The 25,076-nt window shown below is 53.8% G+C and overlaps 3 protein-coding genes and 1 pseudogene across 7 annotated transcripts in view; 2 read left to right on the top strand and 2 right to left on the bottom strand.

Moving 5' to 3' along the window:
- The window catches only part of PNPLA7 (patatin like domain 7, lysophospholipase), a gene marked incomplete at both ends in the record, with an annotated part of 36,419 nt that extends 27,178 nt beyond the window's left edge, over positions 1–9,241 (bottom strand). The window contains 8 exon segments of the mRNA XM_082843712.1: positions 367–382; positions 1,023–1,247; positions 1,251–1,311; positions 2,754–2,806; positions 2,808–2,916; positions 3,096–3,187; positions 4,584–4,663; positions 8,947–9,241. Coding sequence (XP_082699838.1) covers positions 367–382; positions 1,023–1,247; positions 1,251–1,311; positions 2,754–2,806; positions 2,808–2,916; positions 3,096–3,187; positions 4,584–4,663; positions 8,947–9,241 — 931 coding nt within the window.
- LOC309964180 (NADH dehydrogenase [ubiquinone] flavoprotein 2, mitochondrial-like) lies at positions 215–964 on the top strand (annotated as a pseudogene). Its single transcript has one exon. The product of its transcript is annotated as an NADH dehydrogenase [ubiquinone] flavoprotein 2, mitochondrial-like (transcript).
- On the top strand, positions 9,136–9,777 carry MRPL41 (mitochondrial ribosomal protein L41). Its single transcript, XM_082842952.1, has one exon. The coding sequence runs from the start codon at positions 9,240–9,242 to the stop codon at positions 9,645–9,647; it is 408 nt and encodes a 135-aa protein (XP_082699078.1). The 5' UTR covers positions 9,136–9,239; the 3' UTR covers positions 9,648–9,777.
- Positions 9,778–10,979: 1,202 nt separating this feature from the next.
- Positions 10,980–25,076, bottom strand: DPH7 (diphthamide biosynthesis 7). Of its 4 annotated transcripts, none has more exons than XM_082842937.1 (8): positions 24,971–25,076; positions 24,340–24,427; positions 22,586–22,680; positions 22,033–22,232; positions 17,510–17,579; positions 17,340–17,405; positions 16,935–17,107; positions 10,980–11,603 (listed from the first exon to the last, which is right to left on the bottom strand). In XM_082842937.1, exons 1-8 carry the CDS (start codon positions 24,976–24,978, stop codon positions 11,152–11,154), a joined length of 1,152 nt encoding a protein of 383 aa, XP_082699063.1. In that variant the 5' UTR covers positions 24,979–25,076; the 3' UTR covers positions 10,980–11,151. The 4 variants fall into 4 exon arrangements, with proteins under 4 accessions (XP_082699063.1, XP_082699065.1, XP_082699064.1 ...); XM_082842939.1 differs by having other exon boundaries at positions 22,033–22,205; XM_082842938.1 differs by having other exon boundaries at positions 22,586–22,677.

Below are 25,076 nucleotides of genomic sequence, written 5' to 3'. Positions count from 1 at the left end.
ACAGCCAAAAATAAATAAATAAATGAATTAATTAATTTTTAAAAAGTGCTTGCAATGTGTCTGGGGAAATGCAGAGGTGAGCCACCATGCACAGCCCCTGTACAGCAGAAGCTGACACACCTGCGTCAAGGGCAGCTGTGGTCCAATGTGCCTTTTCCTCCAAAGAACAAAAAATTTAAATTTTGCACTCCGAAGGCCCATAGTTTGGCTCACCATGTTTCTCTCCGCGGCGTGCTAGCCTACACAGGTGGCCCCGCTGCTCAGGGGGGAAGACATACAAGGAAATTTGCATAAGACGGTGGTGCAAAATGGAGCTGGAGGAGGCTTATCTGTGCACAGAGACACTCCTGAGAATAACCCAGATACTCCACTTGATTTCACACTGGAAGAGTACAAGAGGATAGAGGCAGCTGTAAAAAACTCCCCATAAGGGCACAAAGCAGCAGCTGTACTTCCAGTCCTGGATTTAGCCCAAAGGCAGAATGGATGGCTGCCCATCTCTGCTATGAACAAGGCTGCAGAAAGTTACAAGTACCTCCAATGAGAATATATGAAGAAGCAGCTTTTTATACAATGTATAATCAAAAAGCGGTTGGAAAGAATCATATTCAAGTTTGCACTACTATCCTTGCATGCTTTGAAACTCTGACAGCATGCTGGAGGCCACTCAGAAAAAGCTTGGAATAAAGGTCAGGGAGACTACACTTGACAAACTTTTCACTCTTATAGAAATGGAATATTTAGGGGCCTGTGTAAATGCACCAATGGTTCAAAGAAATGACAACTACTATGAGGATCTGACACCTAAGGCTACTGAAGAAATTATTGATGAACTCAAGGCTGGCAAAGTCCCAAAGCCTGGGCCAAGGGGTGGACGCTTCTCACGGGAGCCATAGCCAGGGGTCTTGCCTCTTGGACTGAACCACCTGAAGCACCTGGCTTTGGTGGGCAAGCAGGCCTTTAATTTATATTCAACTGTAAAAATGCCACTGGAGAAATAAAATATGAATCTCCTATCTACATAAAATAAAATATAATAAAATAAAAATTGGTACTAACTTTTCAATGGAAAACTTAACAAACGTTAAAGAGAGCAGACCTCTAAGTGAAAACACACAGACCCCAGGCCTGCCCCACCCAAGGGCTCTCACCGAATCCTGGATGCAGACCTCCAGCCGCCCGTCCTGCACCACATAGATTCTGGTATCTGGCTCCCCTGGCCGGAAGACGTACTCCCCTTCCAGAAGCTACACAAACACCATGTGTTTGCAAAGTTCCAGGAAAAGTGGCTTCTCAAAGTGACCCAGGACCCTATAAGAAACAGTGCACATGGGACACCTACAGGAAGGAGGGGAGAAGGGACACAGGCCACAGTCCCTGCCGGCCAGACCACAGAGCGAGCTTTCAAGAGCTGCAGAGCCCACAGCACAGGCACCAGCAGGACAGAAGCTTAAGCTTCAGGAATTTCCATCAGCTACTGTTCCATGAGCTCAGAGAACTCTCAGGCCATGAGCATGAATTTGAACCAGATGCATAAACGAGGGCAGGTAGTGAAGCGCTGGAAAGAGGAGTCGGGGCTTCCAGGGAGAAACGGGGAACCAGACTTGCAATTTTCCATCCAGCCACACGCTTCCCATACTCGCTCCATGTCGCCCCGAAGGTGAACACTCTGATAAGCAGACAGACACACGAAAGAACCGGCGAGGAGGCTCCACTCACCACTGGGAGGGCAGCGATGGCAAGAAGACTTCCCAACTGATGAAAGCAGTGTTCACATGTTGGGGTCGGGGGCGGGCATTCTGGCTTACACGTGAGTTAACTCCCACTTCACGCTCACTAGATAGAATAGCCTGTTGTGGCTGATCAAACACATATTGTACGTCTGCTTAATTATTAAAGGGCACATCGGCCAGAAGTAAAGAACGTCCGGGGCTTCCCTGGTGGCACAGTGGTTGAGAGTCCGCCTGCCGATGCAGGCGACACGGACTCGGGTTCGAGCCCTGGTCCGGGAAGATCCCACATGCCTCGGAGCAACTAAGCCCGTGCGCCACAACTACTGAGCCTGCGCTCTAGAGCCAGCGAGCCACAACTACTGAGCCTGTGTGCCACAACTACTGAAGCCCGTGTGCCTAGAGCCTGTGTTCTGCAACAAGAGAAGCCACCGCAATGAGAAGCCCGCGCACTGCAGTGAAGAGCAGCCCCCGCTCACCGCAACTAGAGAAAGCCCGCGCGCAGCAACAAAGACCCAACGCAGCCAAAAACAAATAAATTAAATAGATAAATATTAAACAACAAGAACAACAAAACGTCCACGTAAAAAATAAAGATTAAATGCCTCCCTCTCTAGGGTGCCAACGCTCGTTCTCCTTCAATGATAAGGCTCCCTTCCCAGGTGCCGAGGCCATACTGACTCACCATGTACCTGTTGATCTGTTTTTTTTGAAACCTTGAAGGAATGTATCCCTGACTAGCTTAATGTTCTTTGTTCTGACAAGACATAAAACTGCCAAAAACTATGCTTCTCTGGGGAAGTTCCTCAGAGTTATCTGAGAGGTTGTCTTCCAGGCTATAGTCCTCAGTTTGGCTCAAATAAAACTCTTCTTATTCCTATTATAGGTTGTTTATTCATTATTTTTGTCGACACAACCAACGGTGGCCACAGGGAAAGGACACCTCGGAGGCCAGGTGACAGCCAGTCCCCGGAGCACAGCCGCAGGCACATGGCAGGCCTCCCGTGTCCACTTCTCTCTTACCGAACATTTTTCAGCATGTACAAGACTTCTGACGGCAGGTGAGAATTCTTCACACAGCAGGTGAGAATTCTTCACATCGAACTCCGTGAGGTCGGCCTCCAGCAGGGAGGGCGGGGGCTCCTTTGGCTGCAGGGTGGGGTATTCCTGCTTGAAACGCAGGATGCTACAAAGCAGAGAGACGTGCACCTGGAGCAGAAGCCCAAAGGGGTTCAAACGCAGACGGTGTTTGCGCTGTGAACTCCATGGCAGGGAAGCCACGGGCGGCGCAACGTCCGCGGCCTCCCCAGCGCCCACTGGGGAAGGCAGCTGAGACGTGCCTAGTCTGAAGGGCACCCCCAGTACCTCTTGGCCAAAGACAGCACCTTGGTCCTCTTCCTCACCTGCTGCCAGGGGGCAGCTGTGTTCCCCACAAGCGCGTGGGGGAGTGTGGTCACCTGCAGAGAGAAAGGGGGAGGCCGCGTCTGGACCCTGCAGCCGGTGGATCCAGCTCTCAGCCTCAGGGTCGGTCCCAGCCCTCAGGACCTGGCCTGCCCGCAGCCCGACACCAGCATCCCGGCCCGGCCCCACCCTGCTCACCTGCCCAGGACACAGGGAACCATCCTTGGCGCTGATGATAGCGATACCGCGTGGCCATGTCCCAAGACAGCCCATGCTCTGAGAGCTCTGAGTCCTCAGCCCTGCGTCCTCTCTGCCTAGAAGGCTGACGCTCTCCACCCCACACCTGTCACGCTGGCACACACGACAACCCGAGTGCCTGCACAGTCCTCCCAGTCTGGAAGGCTCTTCACCCTCCCCCACAGTCCAGGCCCACCGGACTGCCCCAAACAGCGGCACCGGGGAGCGCGGAGGGCCTGGCTCCTAGCCGGGCACCAGCCAGCCTCTTCGGGCAGCCACTGCCCCCTGCTGTCCCCTAGCTCCCGAGCTGCATCTGCCCCACGGTGCCAGCTGTGGTTGTCGGTGGGCGGTCACCACAACCCCTCCTTCCCTCCCAGGCGTCCTGGCCTCATTGGACCACGTTCCGGTCCTTAGCCCAGGTCCAGCTTGCCGCTGCCCAGTCCTCGGCAGGGTCACCAGGGGACAGCCCCCCACCCAACCACACACGCCTGAGTGCCTTTGAGACCTGCAGGGAGTCACTCCATGTGGCCCTGCACGAGCCTGCGGGGGGCCCGCCCACTGTCCCTGCGCGCCCGCCCGCCAGACAGAGCAGCCCCAACCGACCGGCCTCCCACAGCGCCTGACACTGAGGAGGAAGAGCCACGTGAGGACACCCACGTGACTCCCCATCGACAGCTCAAGCTTACCCACGAAGAACACGAATCGATTGTGTAACTCGAGGAAAGTAACAAAGAGAAGATATTTTTAAATACCAGCAAATGCTTCAAGCGTGCATTTGAAGCACAGGCAGCCTCAGGCAGTCTGCTGAGACCTCCTGCCCTCAGGCGGAGAAGGGCGCAGGGGGCCCGGCTGCTGGACGGGCTGGACGCGGCTGCTCCTCCCAAGGTGGGTCTTGACACTGGCAAGTGATGCCTTGCAGTTTCCCCCTCGCGGAGCCTGGCCCCAAATCCTGGTTGGACCAGCAATCTCAGCACCAGAGCCAGGACCCTCCACCCGCCACACGTCAGGGATGCTCCGGGCGGGGGGCTTCTGTCCTCCCTTCCAGTCCACGTCCACCTCACGGGGTGATGGGGCCTCCTCCCCAAATGCTTCCGCCCAGCCATGCCCTCCCCAGACCCTCCCCGAGCCCCAGAGCCGCTGCACAGCCCCCAGGCATAGGCCTGCGGTGCCGACATCTCTGAGGGGGAGGAGGCCTGGGCCTGCAGCGCGAGCTACCTTCCTCATGATATTCCTGCCGTATAGCATCGCTTTGTCTCTCTTCCGGAACCTGTACTGAGGAGTGGGCTGCCCTTGTCCTGCAAGGGGAGCCAAGGGGCTGCCTGAGCACGGCTGGGACCCGCGAGGCGGCCACATGTACACACTAAGCTGTCCTGCCCCTGCCTGGCCCCGCCCCCCGCCCCGCCCCCAGTCACACAGCACCTCGTCCCAGGGCTGCGACAGACCCTTGCAGAGGAAGCGGGACTTCACTCTTCTTGGAAACATGAGCCAAGGAAGTTCAGAACAGACTCGAATTGCATGGATCCGACGAGCTCAGCCTTGTGGACAGGCCAGCAGTTTCCAACAAAAGCCACCACCCAAGCCTCCCCCCCCCTTCAAGCCCTCCTCCCCGTCCCCCTAGGGCTACAGTCTGAAGCAAGATACTCACGGAATCAGTTAACACTTCTATACACAAAAAATGGTCATCGGGCTTCCCCGGTGGCACAGTGGTTGAGAGTCCGCCTGCCGATGCAGGGGACACGGGTTCGTGCCCTGGTCCGGGAAGATCCCACATGCCGCGGAGCGGCTGGGCCCGTGAGCCATGGCCGCTGAGCCTGCGCGTCGGGAGCCTGTGCTCCGCAACGGGAGAGGCCACAACAGTGAGAGGCCCGCGTACAGCAAAAAAAAAAAAAAAAAAAAAAAAAAAGATGGTCATGCCGATAAGGTCCAGGGCCAGGGCCAGGAGGATTTCAGTTGCAACAACCACCAGCTGGGTGAGGTCACAGATAGAGCACCCATCAGCAAGGTGCCATGAGGCCCCTCCCAAGCCCAGACACAGGCTGGACATAAAGGACCCAGGGCAGCCAAGGGTGCAATAGGCCACTGATTCTGGGGCCCGCCCATTAGCCGGGGGCAGTGAGGTGGTCACCTGGTGGACTGGGAACGCTGCTCCGTCAGCTGCAGACCCCAGGACCGAAGGGTGGCCAGGTAGAAGCACGCCTGGGGGGAAGGCTGCAGTCGGGAAGGGCCAGGATGGGCACGGCCCTGGCTCCCCAGGGAGTGACAACAGAGCTGTGGGTCAGGGACAAGTCAGCAGCCCTGGAGACCTCCAGAAAGAAGCGACCTTCCAGGACGCTGAGGTCCCCTGAGCCCACTTGCTCTGGAGCAGCGCCACCCACAGCATGGCTGGGCAGGGCCAGCAGCTGCGCTGTGTTGACAACAAATGCTCCAGACATCATTAACGCATCTGAATCCTAAATCCTCAGCTTTCCTGCTCCTCAGGATGCAAATCCAGAGGAGCAAGCCCAGCTGGCCACAGTGGGTACAAAGGCCACCTCTCGGTGCCCTCTCGTCACCAACAGAACCACGTGCTGCTGGCCTCGGGGCAGACAGAAGCCCACACAGCAGCAGTGCTGGGAAACCCTAAGGAGCCAACTGGATTTTGAGAGCATTAAATACCAGCTCACAGCAGAGAAGGGCTCCCAGGGAGGGAGTTAACAAGGGGCTTCAGAAGCCCAGGCCCCAGGGAGAGAGAAAGGAAGGTAAGAGAGAACAGTGAGGGACTTCCCTGGTGGTGCAGTGGTTAAGAACCTGCCTGCCAGTGCAGGGGACACGGGTTTGAGCCCTGGTCCGGGAAGATCCTACATGCTGCAGAGCGACTAAGCCCGTGCACCACAGCTACTGAGCCTGCGCTCTAGAGCCCGTGAGCCACAACTACTAAGCCCGTGTGCCACAACTACTGAAGCCTGCGAGTCACAACTACTTAGCCCACGTGCCACAACTACTGAAGCCCGCACGCCTAGAGCCCGTGCTCCGCAACAAGAGAAACCACCACAATGAGAATCCCGTGCACCGCAACGAAGAGTAGCCCCTGCTCGCCGCAACTAGAGAAAGCCCGGGCACAGCAATGAAGACCCAACGCAGCCAAAAATTAATTAATTTTAAAAAAGAGAGAACAGTGAGTGTGGAATGGTGAGTGGGCAGACGGCTGGGGCCGCCCATACACAGGATGCTGGCAGATTCCCCCCAAAGCTGAAGAAACCAGCCAAACAAGTAGCTACACTCCATTCCTCCCGGTACCCACATACCTCCTTCCAAGCAGCCAGGAACAGGATGGGTTTGGGGGAGTGGTGGGGGGACTTGTTAATCCTTTCAAGTTTCTACACAAGTGCCAAGGACTAAAGCAGCTTGCCTGATCCTTCAGAGCCAGGATCACACACAGCATCGATGCCAGAAAACCCAAGGAAATCAATGCGCTCAGAAAAGCATTTCAAAAGCAGAATGTCACATCGAGACAGAATAAGGAAGTGATTCAGAAAGCTCAACCCTTTGAACTCAGCTCAGGAGGCAGATGGAAGCAGTGGGAGCTTCTGCTTCACAGTGAGGCGTCCAGGCCCCCCGGCCCAGACTGCGTGCTTGGCTAAAGACGACATCCACCAGGCAGCAGATGAGCACCCTCCTCCTAAGTGTGTCTCTCCGAGCTCAGCCACCCCCTGGGGGGTAGCCAGGGCTGTCCACAGGAAGGGTCACGGGGACGCCCCAGGCCTATTTATACAGTCTCTTGTGGTTAGGCATCTCAGACTTTCCAGCTTTTCACGGTTGTTTTAATGCATCTACATTTCTGGTTTAGGGATAAAGGCCCTTGTAATGTGGCTATATATGTTCCACGGGTAAAAGGCCCTAAGACAAAGCAAGCAGACTTCCTAAGGGGAAGCAGGAACTCACAAGAGTGACCTTGGGGAAGAGGAGGGAGGGCCTCAGCCCTGACAAGGGGAAAACAGGCCCCACACACCACCCCCACATGCAGCAGGCTTCAAGGAGTTGCTGCGGGGCAGATGTTAAAAGGACCCTTTCTCCTTGTCCAGAAGTGGCCATAACTGGGAATTTTAAGGCTGATTCCTCACTGGAATCCTCAGGTTCTGCACCTCTGGGCTGGCATCCCCCTCTTGCTCCATGGCTAAAAGTGAAACAAAAGAAGAGAGACTGGTTCCAAGGAGGGCACACGTTCCACCACCTCATGCTCACGTGCAAAGCAGTGTCTCCCAGCCCTTCCCCAGGTTCCTGTCCACGTTAAATTATGTTTCTGTTGACAGGAAAACCCTGATGAAAAACCGTGTTCTCCGTGGAGAGCAGCTCTTTTCACAAGCAATCGGAGCCCCTTCCCTCTCTGTAAATAGCCCTCGCGTGGCTACCCAGGAACCTAGAACTGCAGCCAGGTCCCGGGCTCCTCTCCCAGCCAGTCAAGGGCCAGTGTGGGCAGCCGGGCAAAGGCCTAGCGCAGCAGGGATTTCCAGCACCTGGGGAGGGGTGCGTGGCCACTACAGGCTGTGAGCCAGATCCTCCCTAGTGGCCTGTGCACAGGATTTCCCCCGCAGTGCGGCTGAGCCCTGGAGGTGGGTGTGTTGGGCTGGGGTGTGGTGAACTTGAGGACCAGCTCTGCTCACCTGGCCTCTGTGCCGCAGGGAGGAGCCCCGTCTAGGGCCTTCACCCTGTGGCTCCCAGGTCCCTTGGAAGGGCAACAGTAAGAGAGGGTTGTCTCTTCCGAAATCCCACCGGGAGAAGTCAGGGAGCAGAAGGTAGGTGCAGGGTCACCTGCATCTGCTCACTGGTCAAAGGTCCCTGCCGGCCCCGTGGGAAACCCTTTCTTCTCAGATGTCTCCTCAAGGACCAGCAACGCCTTGACCCCAGCTCTGCGGCCCAGCCCTGACCAGGGCGGTCTCCCCACGCCTCCCAGGCTTACAGGCAACAGAGCTCAAGGCCCCAGCACCTGCCACACAACCAAACCGCCTTCAGCTGCTGCACGTGCTCCACAGCGCAGGGGACGGGAGAGAAGGAGACAGAGCGCAGAACTGGGGGGCCGGGGGCGGCGCGGTTGGGGTCATCGAGGTTAGGAAGATGGTGGTTAGGGGGGCGTGGAAGTTAGGGCGCAGGGCTGGAGAGCAGTGATTATGGGGCCGTCGGGTTGAGGGCAGTCAGGTTGGGGGGCGTTCAGCTGCAGGGGCATCGGGGTTGGGGGCAGTCGGGGTTGAGGGCAGTCGGGTTGGGGGGCGTCGAGCTGAGGGGCGTTGGGTTGAGGTCAGTCGGGGCTGGGGGCAGTAAGGTTGGGAGGCGTCCGGTTGGGGGCAGTTGGGTTGAGGTGCGTCGCCGGCGACAGCCCTGTGGGGCAGTGTACGTCCCGACGATGCATGGCGGAGGGGATGGCTACCTCTGCTCACAGAACCGGACCCCCAAGTCTGCCACTTCGGGGCGCTCGGCGGCGACTCACCAGGATCGCGCGCTCCCGACGCCCGCGCTCCCCGTCACTCCATCCTGACGCCCCGCCCCCGACACCCGGCTCTCCCGTCGCTCCTCCCGAAGCCACGCCCCTAACGTCCGCACTCACGGCGTCCGGCCCTGCGCCTCGAAGCTCCGCCCCCCACGGCCGCGCTCCTGACGGCCCGCCCGGACGCGGGATCTCCCCGAGCATTGGCCATGCCCCCACAGGTCCCGCCCCCCCGCAGGGCCAAGGCTGCACATTGGACGCGTCGCAGCCAATCGGAGCTGCTCTTGCTCTGGCGCGGGGGGCCAGGGGGTGTCGGAAGCTGCAGTGGTCGCCGGAAGCAGAGCGCTGGGTTGCCGGGGTTCGCGTGGCTGTGCGCGGGAGTCGGAGGGCGTTCGCGTCGTTCGGGCCCCGGCATGGGCCTCCTGAGCGGGGCGGCTCGCGCCCTGGTGCGGGGCGCCGACCGAATGAGCAAGTGGACCAGCAAGCGGGGCCCGCGCACCTTCTACAAGAGCCGCGGCGCCAAGGGCATCGGCTTCCGGGGCCGCGACGGCAAGTTCGTGCAGGTCAAGGAAATGGTCCCGGAGCTGGTGGTCCCCGATCTGGCCGGCTTCAAGCTCAAGCCGTACGTGAACTACCGCGCCCCGGAGGGCACAGACGTTCCCCTGACGGCCAAGCAGCTCTTTCTGGAGACAGCGGCACCTGCTATCGAGAAGGACTTCAAGGCCGGGACTTTCGACCCTGAGCGCCTGGACAAGTACGGCTTTGAGCCCACGCAGGAAGGCAAGCTCTTCCAGCTGTACCCCAAGAACTTCCCGCGCTAGGAGCAGTCGGCGGCGGTCGGGTGTGCCTGCGACTGAGGACTTCGACCTATCCTCCTCGCTGAGCCTAGCTCCCGGGTGGCGGGTGGGGAGGCGTTGCCCTCGTTTCGCTTCTATTAAAGACCTTGGCTACCCTACAGTGTTGTTCGGGGCAGCTGGTCATTTTGAAAAGGAAAGTGTGACACGTAACAGGCTAGGGCGTAGTGACCGAGGCGACGTTCTGAGGTTCCCGCCAAACCAGAACCCCAACCAACAGGTTCTGCGAAGTAGGCAAGAACACGTGGCTTAGCTTGCAGGAGAAAGAGAATTCACAAGGCAGATCCAGCCACATGACAGCACTGGTTAATTCATCCCCCAAAATTCACCCCAAGGAACCACCAATGAGAATACTTATGGGTTCCAAAGCAGCTTATTTTGGGGAGTCGGGTGAGACAGCCCCCCTTGGGGTAAACCTAAAGGTAAGGCCACACAGGAAGTTGATGCCAAACTCGTATTTCCCTAGTAATCTATAGTCTCCTTCCTCCTTGTGTTTTCTTGTTTCAGTGCATAATCCCTCAGATTCTAATTCTGTTTCATATTTAACTGACCCTTAAGTGAAATATCCTAAAATAAACTCTGGAGGAGGGTTCAACATTAACACATTCTGACCTGTACTGGCACACAGTGTTGTACCATCAGAAAATAAGAAAGCAAAAAAAGAAAATAAGAAAGCAAAGGGTAGAGGTTTGTGTTTTCTAACTCGGAACACCTATCTGTTGTATTTATTAGTGGATGCTGAGGAGCTGACAAATTCCACAGTGGCCTATATTTCAACATCTGTTCCTTCCAGAGAGACAAGGAGGAACTGATCTATGGGAGTCAGATCAGTCACAAACCCAGTTATGTTTCTGGAGTTAAACCGTGTCCAGGTTTGGAAGCTACTTGGTTTACTGAAGCCGCAGTGAGGAAGTATGACTAATTCAGCATATGACAACGTATTTCAAGTTTATGACATGCTAAAGCAACTCAGAACGTGTATACACTTCCTGTTGCTTCTCTGCACAGGAGGCCATACAAGCACTTCTGGTGCCATGACATGAGCTTTTTTAATGTTCATATAAAACTACTTCTGGTGTTTTAAAGTAGCTTAAGAAAACAAAGCCACTCCTTTTAGTTAATACAAACAGTTGCTTAAATAAGTATGAAGAACTGAAAGTCAGAAACACAGGAAACTGACAAGACAGAGCTGGGAACCATGCCCCACCCACACCCTGCCCCCTGCTGCCACAGAATCACCATTTTGAAGGGCCCCAGCAGATAAGGCTTATTTAGGAGGCCAACAGCTTTTCTGACTGCCTACCTGGATAGTCCATGAGATGCACTGAGCCCTATACAGAAAACCTGCATGCAGCCAGAATCTCAGTGAGATGGTCTGAGGCTACTTCATTCTCAGAAAAGGTTGAGACACACTCTTGGTTTTATTGGTGGAAATGGTCTTCACGATGTCAAACCAAGTAACTTCCCTAGCTCAGCTGTTCTCCCACTTCCAGAGGTGAAGAACATGATCATAAAAGGAGCAAGTGGCTAGAAGGCTGGCGTCAGAGGTGGCTGCCTCCAGGTACTGGTCACAGTCACAGATCTCGACCCCCGAGGCATGCAGCCGGCCGCCGCTCTTCTCCTCTGCAAAGGGCTGGAGAGGACTCTTCAGCTTGCCTCCACTCTGGCGTTTGGTACCACCCTCTCCATCAGCATCAGCTAGACGCTCAAAACAGGGTGCTGGCGACTGGGCCGCAACTTTGAGGGTATAGACTGGGTCTGCTGTTTTGGCTCCTGGGTCGCTGCCAGGAGAGGACCCCAAGCAGAATGACGGATGGGTCTGCGGCAAGCGGCGGAAGTAGAGCCAGGACCAGTCGACTCCATACACCAGCGAGTTGGGCAAGGTGTAGGACAGAGTGACTGGGAACACTTCCTGATTCTCCTCTGGAGTGAGACAGGAGGACATGGGAAACTTACCCAGGGTTGATCTCATCATCCCCACCCGATGGCCCTACCCACCCTCGAAGCGAGACGATGTGCCAAGAGCAACCACTGTGTGTCACGCAGAGGACTATCAAGACGCGGACAGACAAGCGGAGAAGCACAGACCATCATCCTGCAGGGAATGCACTCTGTGTTCCTGAGAGAGGAGTCAGCCTGCACTACAGAGCTAACCCGTACCCTAACCCTACAGAGCTAACCCTAACATGTACCCTAACCCTAACCCATACCCTAACCCTAACTCATGCCCTAACCCTAACCCATAACCTAACCTGTACCCTAACCCTAACCCATACCCTAACCCTAACACATACCCTAACCCTACAAAGCTAACCCTAACCCTAACCCATACCCTAACCCTAACCCTAACCCTACAGAGCTAACCCGAACCCGAACCTGAACCCTTAGGACTCGGCAGAAGCTTCTCGTTAAGACTTAAAAGCAAAGGACAAGCGAGTGAGCCAAACGGAGGGAAAGGGGTGTATGAGAAGAAATAAAGGGAACAGTAAGTGTAAAGCACAGAGGTGGAAAGACCCTGGCGTGTGTGAGGAACCACACATGAGTGGACGTGGCTGAGGTGTCATCAGGAACTGGCGACACGTCAGAAGGGTCCCGTGATGCAGAGCTCAGCGTGCTGCATTAGAGAGTTTGGACTTGAGCTTGGAAAGGGAGTAACTCACTGAAGAGCTGAAGCGTGAGCAGCTTTCCTTATGGTGAGTTGCTATGGCAACTCTGAAGACAGAGGGCAGGACGGGCAAAGGCCCGGCCTTATTCTGGACAGAACATGGCTGAGAAAGTGTGAAAGTAATATGCGACCAGAAAAAGAAATGATGAGGTGTCACCAAACCTGAGATGGTCAAGGGTCCAGGGCAAGGCCGAGGCTGGCAAGAGCAGCCTCAGAAAACTAGTGGCCAGTGAGCTGGGGATGCGGGCTTAGAAAACTGTCACCAGCCGGAAGGCCCAGTGGCCGGCCATTCAGTCTTCACTTAGCCTGGATGCCACTGCCACCTCCCAAGTGCAGGGATCAGTGCCACTGCACTCTGAATTGTGATCGGAATCTGAATCACGACTAGAATAAGCAGTGATGCGGAAAGCCTGCAGCTGGCATCAAGAAACACACCAATGATACAACCAGGGCCCTGGAGATCCTCCTCCGTAATCCAGGGCTTTGCCTGAGCAGAGGCGGCTCCAGAGAGGAGCTGGACACCAAGCTTACCCTAGAGCAGAGGAGCTGGACACCAAGCTTACCCTGAGAGCAGAGAGGCGCCCTGGCACCACCACCGAGGGAAGCTCCCAGGAGACCTCCCGCTCCATGGTGTGCACGCTGGGGTACCGGGAGGCGAGGGTCACTGGGACAATAAAGGCGCACTGTAGCTGTACATCCAACCAGTGGCAGCACCCGCTCGTGGCCCAGGTGGACACAGCAGCCTTCCTACCACACAGTAATACCACACAGCAACAGCACATCCACTACTCAGGTGCATGTGTAGCATGAACTGAACAACCATGCTGGGCAACAAGAAGTCGAAAAGTACTATAAAGTAGAAACAGTACAAGCAACACTCTGATCACAGCGCAATAAAACAAACTTAATAATGTGGTCAAAATACGAAAAATTGCTTCCACCTACAAATTTTAGAAACTTCTACTAAACCACACTTGGGTAAAAGGGGAAATACAAACTCAAGTCATAGAATTTCTTCATAAAAATGAAAGTGAAATTACTACATATCAGAACCTAACAATGTGCTTAAATCAGAGAAAAATTCAGACATAAAAACACTCAATACAAAGTAATAAAGATAAGTGAATTGTATTCCCAACTCAAAATGCTAGAAAAAGAATACAGGAGGCACAAGGAGAGAAACAACGAAGATAAAAGGAGAGGCTGATGAGGTGGAGAACAGAAGCCACCGGACTATAATAAGAAAGTAAAACCCTGCTTCTTTAAAAGAAGCAGAATATACATGCTAGTAACTAACCTAATTAAAAAGACATGAAAAAATATACATGCTAGTAACTAACCTAATTAAAAAGACATGAAAAATATTGTATACTTGCATAAGTATACAAAGTAACACATGGTAAAGGGGAAATAACTATTAGAGAAGAATTTTTTTTTTTTAAATCCAAGTAACTTTACACATCTTTGGGCAAATAAATTTCAAAATGTAGATGAAATGAATAGCTGCCTGGGAAAATACAGTTCAAAACTGACCCCAGGCCTTCCCTGGTGGGCCAGTGCTTAAGACTTCACACTTCCACTGCAGGGGGCGGGGAAGATCCCGCATGCCGCCTGGCATGGCCAAAAAAAAAAGAAGAAAGAAAAAAGAAAACAAAATTGACCCCAGTAGAGACATATAGCATAAACAACCAACTTCCATAGAAAAATATAGAGAAAGTTAACACAGAACCATCATTCAAAAATATATCAGGCCCAGACAGTCTCACAGGAGATTTTTTTTTTTTTACCAAATCTTGAATGAAAAGATAATCCAAATGGCATATAAATTGTTCAAGAGAAAATGAAGAAAAATTTTCACACTTTTGGTTTTGATTCTCACATGAACCAAACATAATGCTGCTAACTAGCACAGAAGAAAGTCTGTGTCTCCTTTGAACGTTAATGCAAGTCCCCAGTAAGGTGCCGCCAGAGCCCAGTACCGCGCTGGAAAAACAACACACCTTCCAAAGACACACAGATGGCCGAAAGGCACGTGGAAGGACACTCAACATAACCAATCATCAGAGAAACGCCAATAAAAACCCCAATGAGATATAACCTCACACCTGTCGGAATGGCCATCATCAAAAGACCACAAATAACAAATGTCAGTGAGGATGTGGAGAAAAGGGAACCCTCCTACACTGTTGGTGGGAGTGTAAACTGGTGCAGCCACTGTGGAAAACAGTATGGAGGTTCCTCAAGAAACAAAATAAAACTAACTACTGTATGATCTGGCAATGCCACTGCTGGGTACCTATCTGAAGAAAATGAAAAAATTCAAAAAGATATATGCACCCCAATGCTCACAGCAGCATTATTTACAACTGCCAAGATATGGAAGCAACCTAAGAGTCCATCAACAAATGAATGGATAAATAAGATGTGATGTATATATACAGTGGAATATTACTCAGCCATAAAAAAGATTGAAATTTTGCCATCTGCAACATGGATGGACCTGAAGGGTATTATGCTTAGTGAAATAGGTCAAAGAAAGACAAATACTATATGATATCACTTATATGTAGAATCTAAACTATAAAACAACTAGTGAATATAACAAAAAAGAAACAGATGTAGAGAACAAACTAGTGGTTACCAGTAAGGGGAGGGAGGGGGGAGGGGCAAGATAGAGGTAGGGGATTTAAAGGTACAAACTATTATGTATAAAATAAATACACTACAAGGATATATTGTACAGGGACTTCCCTGGCAGTCCAGTGGGTAAGGACTCTGTGCTTCCACTGCAGGGGGCATGGGTTCGATCCCTGGTTGAGGAACTAAGATCCCACATGCTGTGGCCAAAAAAACAAAACAAAAACAAGAAAAGGATATATTGTACAGCACAGGAAATATAATCAATATTTTATAATAACTATAAACAGAATATAACCTTTAAAAACTGTTAACCAGTATATTGTATACATAAAACAAAATACTGTAAATCAACTATACCTCAAAACAAGTTTTTGACAACTAAAATAAAACAAAACCATAAGCAAGTGGGATTTACTCCAGGAATATATTCCATATTAGGAAATCCATAAACAAAATTTACCATATTAATATGTCTAAGGAGAAAAATAATACAGTTCAATAGATATTATAAAAGCATTTAACAAAAAAATCAACAATTCCTGATTTAAAAAAATACTCATGAAAACATGATTGATGAATACTAAGCACACACATTAGTCCTTATATATCATCAAACCAAATGGGAACCAGCAGGGACCCTATCAAGGTCAGGAATAGGGCTTCCCTGGTGGTGCAGTGGTTGGGAATCCATCTGCCAGTGCAGGGGACCCGGGTTCGAGCCCTGGTCTGGGAAGATCCCACATGCCGTGGAGCAGCTAAGCCCATGTGCCACAACTACTGAGCCTGCGCTCTTGAGCCCATGCACCACAACTACTGAGCCCATGCACCCTAGGGCCCATGTGCCACAAATACTGAGCCCGCGTGCTGCAACTACTGAAGCCTGCATGCCTAGAGCCTGTGCTCCGCAACAAGAGAAGCCACTGCAATGAGAAGCCCGTGCACTGCAACGAAGGGTAGCCCCCGCTCGCCGCAACTAGAGAAAGGCCGCACGCAGCAACAAATGCAGCCAAAAAAAAAAAAAATTGAAAAAAAACAAAAACAAGCAAGCAAAAAAAGCAACTGATGGGATGCAGTGAAAGCAGAGCCTAGAGGGCAACTGATCACTGTAAATCCTATGCTTAGAAAGAAGCAAGTTTGCAACTTGTTTTACAGCGAGAACTGTCAGAGCACATTCATGTGATAAACAGAAATGACGCAGTAGACGGAGGACTGAAGATTCAGAAGACGAAGCCCTTGAGAACAGCCAGTACAGGGGACACTGACCTTGGAACCATGATGGGAGGCGCCTATAATCCCTTGTTTGTACAGAGGAGGGGGATGGGAGATCACGAGGGATGCGTGAGGCGGGGAGCGCAGGGGGTGGGGGTTTAAGAAAAGAAAACGTGGAACAGCCCTGACAGTGAAGAATCACTGGCTACAGAAAGGTCAAGGTTTGCCTGACAAGGGACCCACAGTGGCATAAACTTGAGGTGAGATCACGCTGCGTGGCTGTTTCCCTCCAGCCACGTTCTGTGGCTCAGGCATAAGCAGACTGGGGTTACCAGTGCTAGATTCGGCCCAGAGAGTACGAGGAAGCAGCAAGGGGAAGAGTTTAACGATGTTTGGAACACAAGGCCGTGGAGCCCACGCTGTCCGCAAGCAGGAAGACTTGGCAGAAGGTGGGACAAGGATGGTTAGGAAAGCGACCAGTGGTTAACACCTCTGGTGGAGAGGTCCCAATAGGGCCAGCAGACTGCTGAATGCAGAAGGTACCAAAACAATTGAGATGGTCAGGGAAGAACCACGGTTAGAGAGCAGCACGCTTGAAACCGAGATTCTGAAGTCGGCAGACTTACAAATCACGGCAAGGCCTACGGGGAGACCCTGGGAACGCGTGGAGGCTGCAGAAGAGCTTGGTGCAGCAAAAGGAGGCAGGAAACTGGGAGCCCCGGCCCAGGCCCCCCACTCACCTATGGCCTTTTGGCAGCTGAAGATCGTAAAGCCACCGTGCATACACGCTGCCAGGAGCAGGTGCGAGTGGAAAGGGTGCCACTTGAGCCTCCACACCCCGCCCTGCACGGGCATGTCCGCCAACGGCTCCTTCATGCTCCGAGTGTCCCAGAGAAGAACGTGCTCGTCGTAGCTAAAACCCATCGACCGCAGAGAGCGTGCAGGAAAGCAAGGCCCCGGGGCAGCAGGGGTCACCTCCCGGAAGACCCGGCCCACTTCCCCTCCAGGACTCGGTTCCCTTCCCAAACCCCGACGCCCGCGCTCTGGGTGGAGAGTTGGCCCAGTCGAGCATCACAGTGGCCAACAGCAGGGAAGGAAGCGACGGTGCAGGAGGAACCCATGCGCACGGACCCTAGGGGGCTCACCTTCCCGTGGCCAAGATGTTCTCGCGATGGGGGCTGCTCTGGATGCTGCACACGCCCGTGGAGTGTCTGAGAGCGAAGGGTGAGCCTGAGCAGAAGCCCGGCAGCGCTGCTCCGCCCGCGGGCAGGGAGGGCTGCCCCCCACGCCGAGCACCGGCCCCCCGGTGACGTACCTCCTGCTTGTGAACACGGATGTGCCAGGGGTCCTGGTGTCCCAGCCTTTCAGAAGGCCATCGTCCCCACCTGCATGGAAACAGAAAGAGCCACTGATGAGGACGGGCACTGATGGCCGTTGCTCAGGGACTGGGTTTATGTCTGTGAGGAAATTCCCACGGGTGGCTTTTCTCGGGTTTCAGGCTGCCACAGGCAGGGGAGCCCCAGAAACAGTCACCCCTGTGCTGTAACCGTGTCTTCAGACACCTGCAGGGAAGAAGGGAAAGACAGAGGCTACACCCGTAGGAAAAGGGCAGACCTATGGGGGCAGAATGACCAGGTCACACAAGACTCAACCCTTCGGGCTCCTGATGCCAGGAACCAGAGTGGCCCCGTCGAAGTGCTCCGAACAGACCTGCGTGCAGGAGGCATCAGACAGGGAGGCTCTGTAAGGTTCTGGAACCTTTGACACACCGCCATGTGTTTTAAAGAGAAATGCCCTTTGTAACCTTACAGTAAAAGAGCCCTGTGCTTGTTTGGGGGAAACTGAAAGGATAGAAAGAACAAGGGAGCTGGTGCCCTGACCCACAACCAGTCTTTGAAGAAAAGCAACATCAACAATAGAATGTCATGGTATCTCGAGGGAAAAGGGAAGAAACACTGAAGAGGAAGACCTACAGAGAGGACAAAAAGGAGCAAAAGAACAACCACGTCTGCCTGAAACTCCATCCGTCCATCATCTACCACCCACCCATCCACCCACCCATCCACCATCCATCCACCATCCATCCACCACCCACCCACCATCCACCATCCATCCACCACCCACCCACCCACCCACCATCCACCATCCATCCACCACCCACCCACCCATCCACTACCCACCCACCTATCCACCACCCACCCATCCATCCACCATCCATCCACCCATCCATCCATCCACTACCCACCCACCACCCACCCATCCACCACCCACCCACCCATCCACCCACCCACCCATCCATCCACCATCCATCCACCACCCACCCACCCACCTATCCACCACCCACCCATCCACCATCCATCCACCACCCACCCATCCACCATCCATCCACCACCCACCCACCCAACTATCCACCACCCACCCACCCACCCATCCACCACCCACCCATCCACCATCCATCCACCACCCACCCATCCACCATCCATCCACCACCCACCCACCCACCTATCCACCACCCACCCACCCATCCACCACCCACCCACCACCCACCCACCCACCTATCCACCACCCACCCATCCACCATCCATCCACCACCCACCCACCCATCCACCACCCATCCACCATCCATCCACCACCCACCCACCCATCCACCACCCACCCACCACCCACCCACCCACCCATCCACCACCCACCCATCCACCATCCATCCACCACCCACCCACCCATCCACCACCCACCCACCACCCACCCACCTACCTATCCACCACCCACCCATCCACCATCCATCCACCACCCACCCACCCATCCACCATCCATCCACCACCCACCCACCCACCTATCCACCACCCACCCACCCACCTATCCACCACCCACCCACCCACCCACCACCCACCCACCCACCTATCCACCACCCACCCATCCACCATCCATCCACCACCCACCCACCCATCCACCACCCATCCACCATCCACCCACCACCCATCCACCATCCACCACCCATCCATGCACCCATTCATCCACCATCCATCTACCCACCCACAGGTACTTACTGAGCACACTACAAATCCCTATATCAGACAAAACGGATGTGGGATGAACATGATCTATGACAAGGTGGGTCAGCAGAGTCAGTCCACCCAGGCACTGAGCCTGCGTGTGAGCCTCAAATACGAGCTACCATTGTGTGGCAAACCTGTGAGGAGAACCGGTGTGGCTTCTTTACACAGCGGCCTCTCCTCTTTCTCTCACACTCCACATTTGCTCCACCAGGAAATCCTATTGATCGACCTTCACACCAAGCAGTCTTCCCACTTCTCCTCCTCTCCACTGCTCCCACCTTAGCCTGAGTCATTCTCATACCTCACCTGCATGGCAGGTCTCCAGCCTAGAACCTCACCCCCTTGCAATCTATACTCAACATATTAGCTGAAGGGATCCCCTTAAATTTTTTTAAATTTATTTTTAAAATTTATTTATCATTATTATTATTTTTTGGCTGCGTTGGGTCTTCGTTGCTGTGTGCAGGCTTTCTCTAGTTGCGGCGAGCGGGGGCTACTCTTCATTGCGGTGCGCGGGCTTCTCATTGTGGTGGCCTCTCTTGTTGCGGAGCAGGGGCTCTAGGTGCACGGGCTCAGTAGTTATGGCACACGGGCTTAGCTGTTCCGCGGCATGTGGAATCTTCCCGGACCAGGGCTCGAACCCGTGTCCCCTGCATCGGCAGGCAGATTCTTAACCAGGGAAGTCCCAGATCCTCTTAAATTTTAAAATGAAAGTCAGAAAATGTCATTCCTCTGTTCAATATCCTACAATGGCTTCATTCTACTCCGAGCAAAAGCCCAAGGCCCCCCTGTGGCCTGCAAGGCCCCGTGCCCTGTCTCTGTGACTCCTGACCTTGCCTTCTCTATCCTACTGCTCACTCATGTCATTCTGGCCGTACTGGCCACTCGCTACTCTGAACACACCAGTCTCTATAATGTGACAATCTGCACCTGCTTGCAGCACCTGATGCCCTCAGTCTGTCCTAGCTTTCTTCTTCCCAAAGCCCTTGTCACCTGCAGCGCATAGTACGCCTAGCGTTCACAGTCCATCTCCCCACAAGCGACGAAAGTGCGATGAAAGCAGGGACTGTTGTCTCTTGCTCACGGATGCCTCCTGAACCCCTAGGACAGTGCTTGGCACGTAGTAGGTGCTCAGTAGATGCTTGTTGGATGAATGAATTGGTGTTGAATTATTAAATCACTGTCCTACTACACCCTTGCTCTGAATTAGCTAAGCCTCAAGATAGAAGAACTAATCTACAAATGAGAGCTCAAAAATTAAATCTTTATCGTTCTCCCTGAGTCTGTTCAAGGGTGTGACAGCAAAAACTCCAGAAAGGATCCTCTCTCAGGCGAAAAGAAGCATTAAACACAAAATCATAATCAGGATGAGCGGGACTTCCCTGGCAGCCCAGTGGTTAAGAATCTACGCTTCCAATGCAGTGGGCTCAGGTTCGATCCCTGGTCAGGGAATTAAGATCCCGTAGGCTGCACAGCGTGGCCTAAAAAATTAATCAATTGATTGATTAATTTTTGAAAAGAAGAAGAGAAAACCAACAAGACACAGACTCAGAGGAGCAGTGAGCGGACAGAGATGTGTGATTTGGGTGAGCAGACCTTGTCCTGGGCCGGGACATTAGGCAGGCACAGGTATGTGACAGGGCAACACAGGGAGTATGGGGCTCAGCTGGAGACCCGCGGAGTGAGGCGCTGGGAGCATCCCTGCACGAGCGCTGCAGTGCTGGCAAGACAATGCAGAAAAGCTCAGGAAACAAGGTCTGGTTAAACACAGTGTTTGTGGAAGAGACACAGTAACTGAAGTCAGGAGAGCAGCAATGCGGAGCGAGAGGAAGACCCACACAGAGGCCAGAGGACGTGAACCCTTTGTGTGGAGGGAAAGGAGCCCACAAAGCAGAAGGAAGAGAAGCCAGAGAAAGAAGGGGAGAGGCCAGATGGCATGGCGTTGATGACCCAGGGAAAAGAATGTGCGGGGAGCGAGGGGTCGGGCATGTGAACGCCGCTGAGAGGCCGAGACGAGGCTGACGTGCTCCCTGGACTGGGCACCACAGCTGTCCCTCAGGGCCTCAGCAGGAGCTTCTGGGGGCCCAGTGAGATTGTGCAGCATCCTGACAGGCCAGCAGAACAGCCCTGCGGCCCTGGCCTCCCCGTCTCGCCCTGGAGCTCAGAACACTACCAGCAACTGGACGCAGAAAGGGATACGGGTGCAGAGGGTTTCTTGCCTCTGCAAATTCAGCAGCTCCTCTTCTGTCTTCTCTCAGAGACCCATGCCCTCCCCTGCCGTGAGCGTGAAAGGAGCTGACCTGAACGACCTCGTTCCCACGTCAGCATCCCGCTGCATACACACCACTCTCAGTACCAGGAAGTCAACCCTCTCTCTCTCACGCTTCCCTTTCCCTAGGAAGATAAACTACTCCAAAAGGGAACAGACAAGCCTGAAATGCATGACGAGTCACTACCGGACCCAAAGTACCAGGTGGAGAGCAAGGAGTTCCGACGGGATTTCCGAGTGTGAGAAGAAGCATCCAACACTCAGAGCGAGGGCGGGGGCGGCGGCTCCCAGGGGGCGGCTCCAACACGGGGGCCACCAAGACCCTGCGGTGCCTGCAGCAAACTGCACGTCACTCTCTGAGGAGCAGCTAAGTGAGCACCAACTACAGCTTTTGCCCCAGAAAACAGACTCTCCAAAAGTTCCTTGAGATCCCAACGTGGCCAGAATCACGCCCTTGGCCTGTGCCTCCTCAGCAAATCTCCAGAGAGGGGCGCCCAGCGGAGGAGTACCGACCTGAATACACGACTTCCGTCTGCCAGTAATCGAAAGCAGCAACCCAGGCCTCCAAGTGATGGGCCTGCCACGTGCCCACAGCCTGCATTCCTGGCCCTGCCTGGTGCACCTGCAGGAGATGGAGCTGCCCGCTGGAGTCGCTGCCAATGATCTTCAAGGGCTGGTCACTGGCCCTGGACACAGGGAAGCAGTGGGGAAATCTGGCTGAAATACATCCACTGACCCAAACTCATCGCCTCTTCTGGCTCCCAACCAGTGACGCTTTATGGCCCCAAGACCTGTCACAGAGAGGCTCTCCAGGACCTGGTACGGGGACACGCTTCTTAAGAGGCTTGCCTGGGCAGAGACCGAAGCTGCCAGTAGCTTGTCAAAATAAACCAGGGTCAGCTTCCCCTGATGAAAACACTCTTTTTCGGTGAGGACTGGCAGTGATTCTCCCAGGCTTGGGGAGCCGCAGTCAAGGCTAGCACAAGGTGGCTTTCCTTCTCTCTTGCATGAAAATACGAAGGGACCCTCAGAGGAAAGACTCAGGCCCGTCACCGCTGGCCCTCACCTTCCGGCTTTCCCAGTGGACCAGTCCAAGGACAAGGCCAGACACTGCTTTTCCAGGGCAAAGTGGGAGAACGGCTGTAGTGTGTGAGAGTTCTGCTGGAGAGAAAAGAACGCCATCAGAGAGGAACAGCCCCGGAACCCTGAGGAGACTATTCTCCTGGCTTGGGTATGCCATGCTTCCCTCATCTACTCGGTGAACAAAGTGTGTCAGTCACTCGCAGCAGAACCTGAGGACAGGGACTTCCCTGGTGGCAGAGTGGTTAAGAATCCATCTGCCAGGGCTTCCCTGGTGCGCAGTGGTTGAGAGTCTGCCTGCCAATGCAGGGGACACGGGTTCGTGCCCCGGTCCGGGAGGATCCCGCATGCCGCGGAGCGGCTGGGCCCGTGAGCCATGGCTGCTGAGCCTGTGCGTCCGGAGCCTGTGCTCCGCAATGGGAGAGGCCACAACGGTGAGAGGCCCACGTACCGCAGAAAAAAATAAAAATAAAAAAAAAAAAAAAAAAAAAGAATCCACCTGCCAATGCAAGGGACACAGGTTCGAGCCCTGGTCCGGGAAGATCCCACATGCCGTGCGCCACAACTACCGAGCCTGCGCACCTAAAGCCCTCGCTCTGCAATAAAGACAAGCCACCACAACGAGAAGCGTGCTCGCAGCAACAAAGACCCAACGCAGCCAAAAAATAAATTAAAAAAAAAAAAAAAGAACCTGACGACACTGCAGACGGCCCAGGCCCTCCAGAAGCGCTCACACCTGGAGGAGGACTTCCCCACACATGTGACCCCAGGGGAAGCAGGTCTCTGCTTCTCAGACCCGTCGCTGTCCAAGCCCTCCTGGAGACTACTGCAGGCTCCAGGGAGCACTGCTGGTGCGGGTTCCCCACTGCCCAGGCCTCCAGGGACAGAGCTAAGGAGAACTTTCCTCTGATTCTCTTTCAGAAGCCACAGCTTGCCATTAAAATGCTGTTTCTCTTTTCTGAGGTCTAAGTTTTACTATCTAAGCAACCTAGACAGCACTCAACTCCATCAACAGGGTTCCAGCAGCTGTATCCTCTCTTGGGTTTACCTGTTCCTGCCTCCAGCTCTGGTTCTAGATATCCTCCTCAGATATTTCTTCCCTCTTTCCTAAAACAGGGCTGCTGCTCTCAGCTGGCCTGAAGCAAGGACCTTGCTGTACAAGCCCTTAGGTGCTGTGAATCCAAGGCCAGCTGGACCTCTGCTCCAGTCCCACTTGCAGCACCTACATTAGAGTGGGTCCCCCCACAGACAGGGCACGGTCTGTGGGCTGTTTCCTTCAACCCACTATATGCCTTCCCTGTCCCCTCCCTCCCCCAACACGTGGTCATTTTACAAATGCACGGTACAGGATCACTGTCAGATGCTTGGGAAAATACATGTAGGAATCACGTGCTCCCCTAATTATCAATGAGAAACACCACTTTTACCCAGTAAATGTGCTGCTCTTCTTAGCCCCAGCATCATCAACCCAGGATGCTGGCCCAGGCTTTCCTTACAGGACTTTCAGGTCCACTGACAGCCCCTCTGCTGATGACACACAAGGTGTCCTCCCCTTGGAGTTAGATACAGAACCCAGTAACTCAAAATAGACCGTGTGCTACCTTGGAATGTTTTATGGTAAAGTTCACCGTTGAACAGAAACTACCCTAGAAAAATGTTTGCATCAGCACAGCCTCCCTCCCAAACTCCCTCCATCCAGGTTCCTTCCACCCTCCACTAAGCCTGGCCCCAGTCACTGACCTCGGATCGCACCAGGCGGAGTAGCTCTATGGACCCAGAAGCATCTGCCACTCCCAAGAGCGCATGGCCGGCCACCGCGATGTGGCACCTGAGGAGATAACGCACGTGCCGGTCACAACACAGGATGTGCTGGAGTACAGGGGAACACTATGCGCCCCAGTAACTCATTGTTTACATTGCAGCTCAGGGAATTCCCTGGCGGTCCAGTGGTTAGAACTCTGCGCTTTCACTGCCGAGGGCCCAGGTTTGATCCCTGTTCGGGGAACTAAGATCCCACAAGCCGCGCAGCATGGCAATAAATAAATAAGTGTATTTATTTCAGCTCCAAAACCAGGTTGGAGCCTACAGTTCTGTTCCAACAAGATCACTCAGCTTAGGAAGCAGAAAACTAGCCTCACTTCCCAGACTGACAGTACCTGTAGGGCTTGGAAACTGAAAAAGGAAACGAGCCCCAAGTCTACAGCATCCTCCAAGTGCCAACAGGCAGGCAGGCAGCACAGTAAAGAAATGAACCCAAACTTCAGACACTTCCCCGTCCTGTTGCATGCTGTCAGGCATCAGGCTCCTCTGACCAAACAATTAGGTACTCATGACAAATTCCAAGCAAGGGGAACGGTTATCAAAGTTGTACCATTTCATGTCCAGGATCGCCGAAGTATCTCTTCTTTGCACCTCAACCAGGGGGCAAGGAGAGCTGTCCTCATTGAAACTATACAGGTAGAGACGACCCAAACGAA

Source organism: Leucopleurus acutus, assembly GCF_964270905.1.
Source record: "Leucopleurus acutus genome assembly, chromosome: 7".
NCBI lineage: Eukaryota > Metazoa > Chordata > Mammalia > Artiodactyla > Delphinidae > Leucopleurus > Leucopleurus acutus.
This window is presented reverse-complemented; position numbering and strand designations above follow the sequence as displayed.

What these genes read in the sequence shown, in the direction of transcription:
- MRPL41 (XM_082842952.1), top strand. Translation starts at nt 9,240, where the DNA reads ATGGGCCTCCTGAGCGGGGCGGCTCGCGCCCTGGTGCGGGGCGCCGAC.
- DPH7 (XM_082842937.1), bottom strand. An exon ending in AACATCTTGGCCACGGGAAG is followed by an intron (nt 17,108 to 17,339) that starts GTGAGCCCCCTA and finishes GATGGGTTTTAG; the next exon opens with CTACGACGAGCACGTTCTTC. An exon ending in CAGCTGCCAAAAGGCCATAG is followed by an intron (nt 11,604 to 16,934) that starts GTGAGTGGGGGG and finishes GTCTCACTCCAG; the next exon opens with AGGAGAATCAGGAAGTGTTC.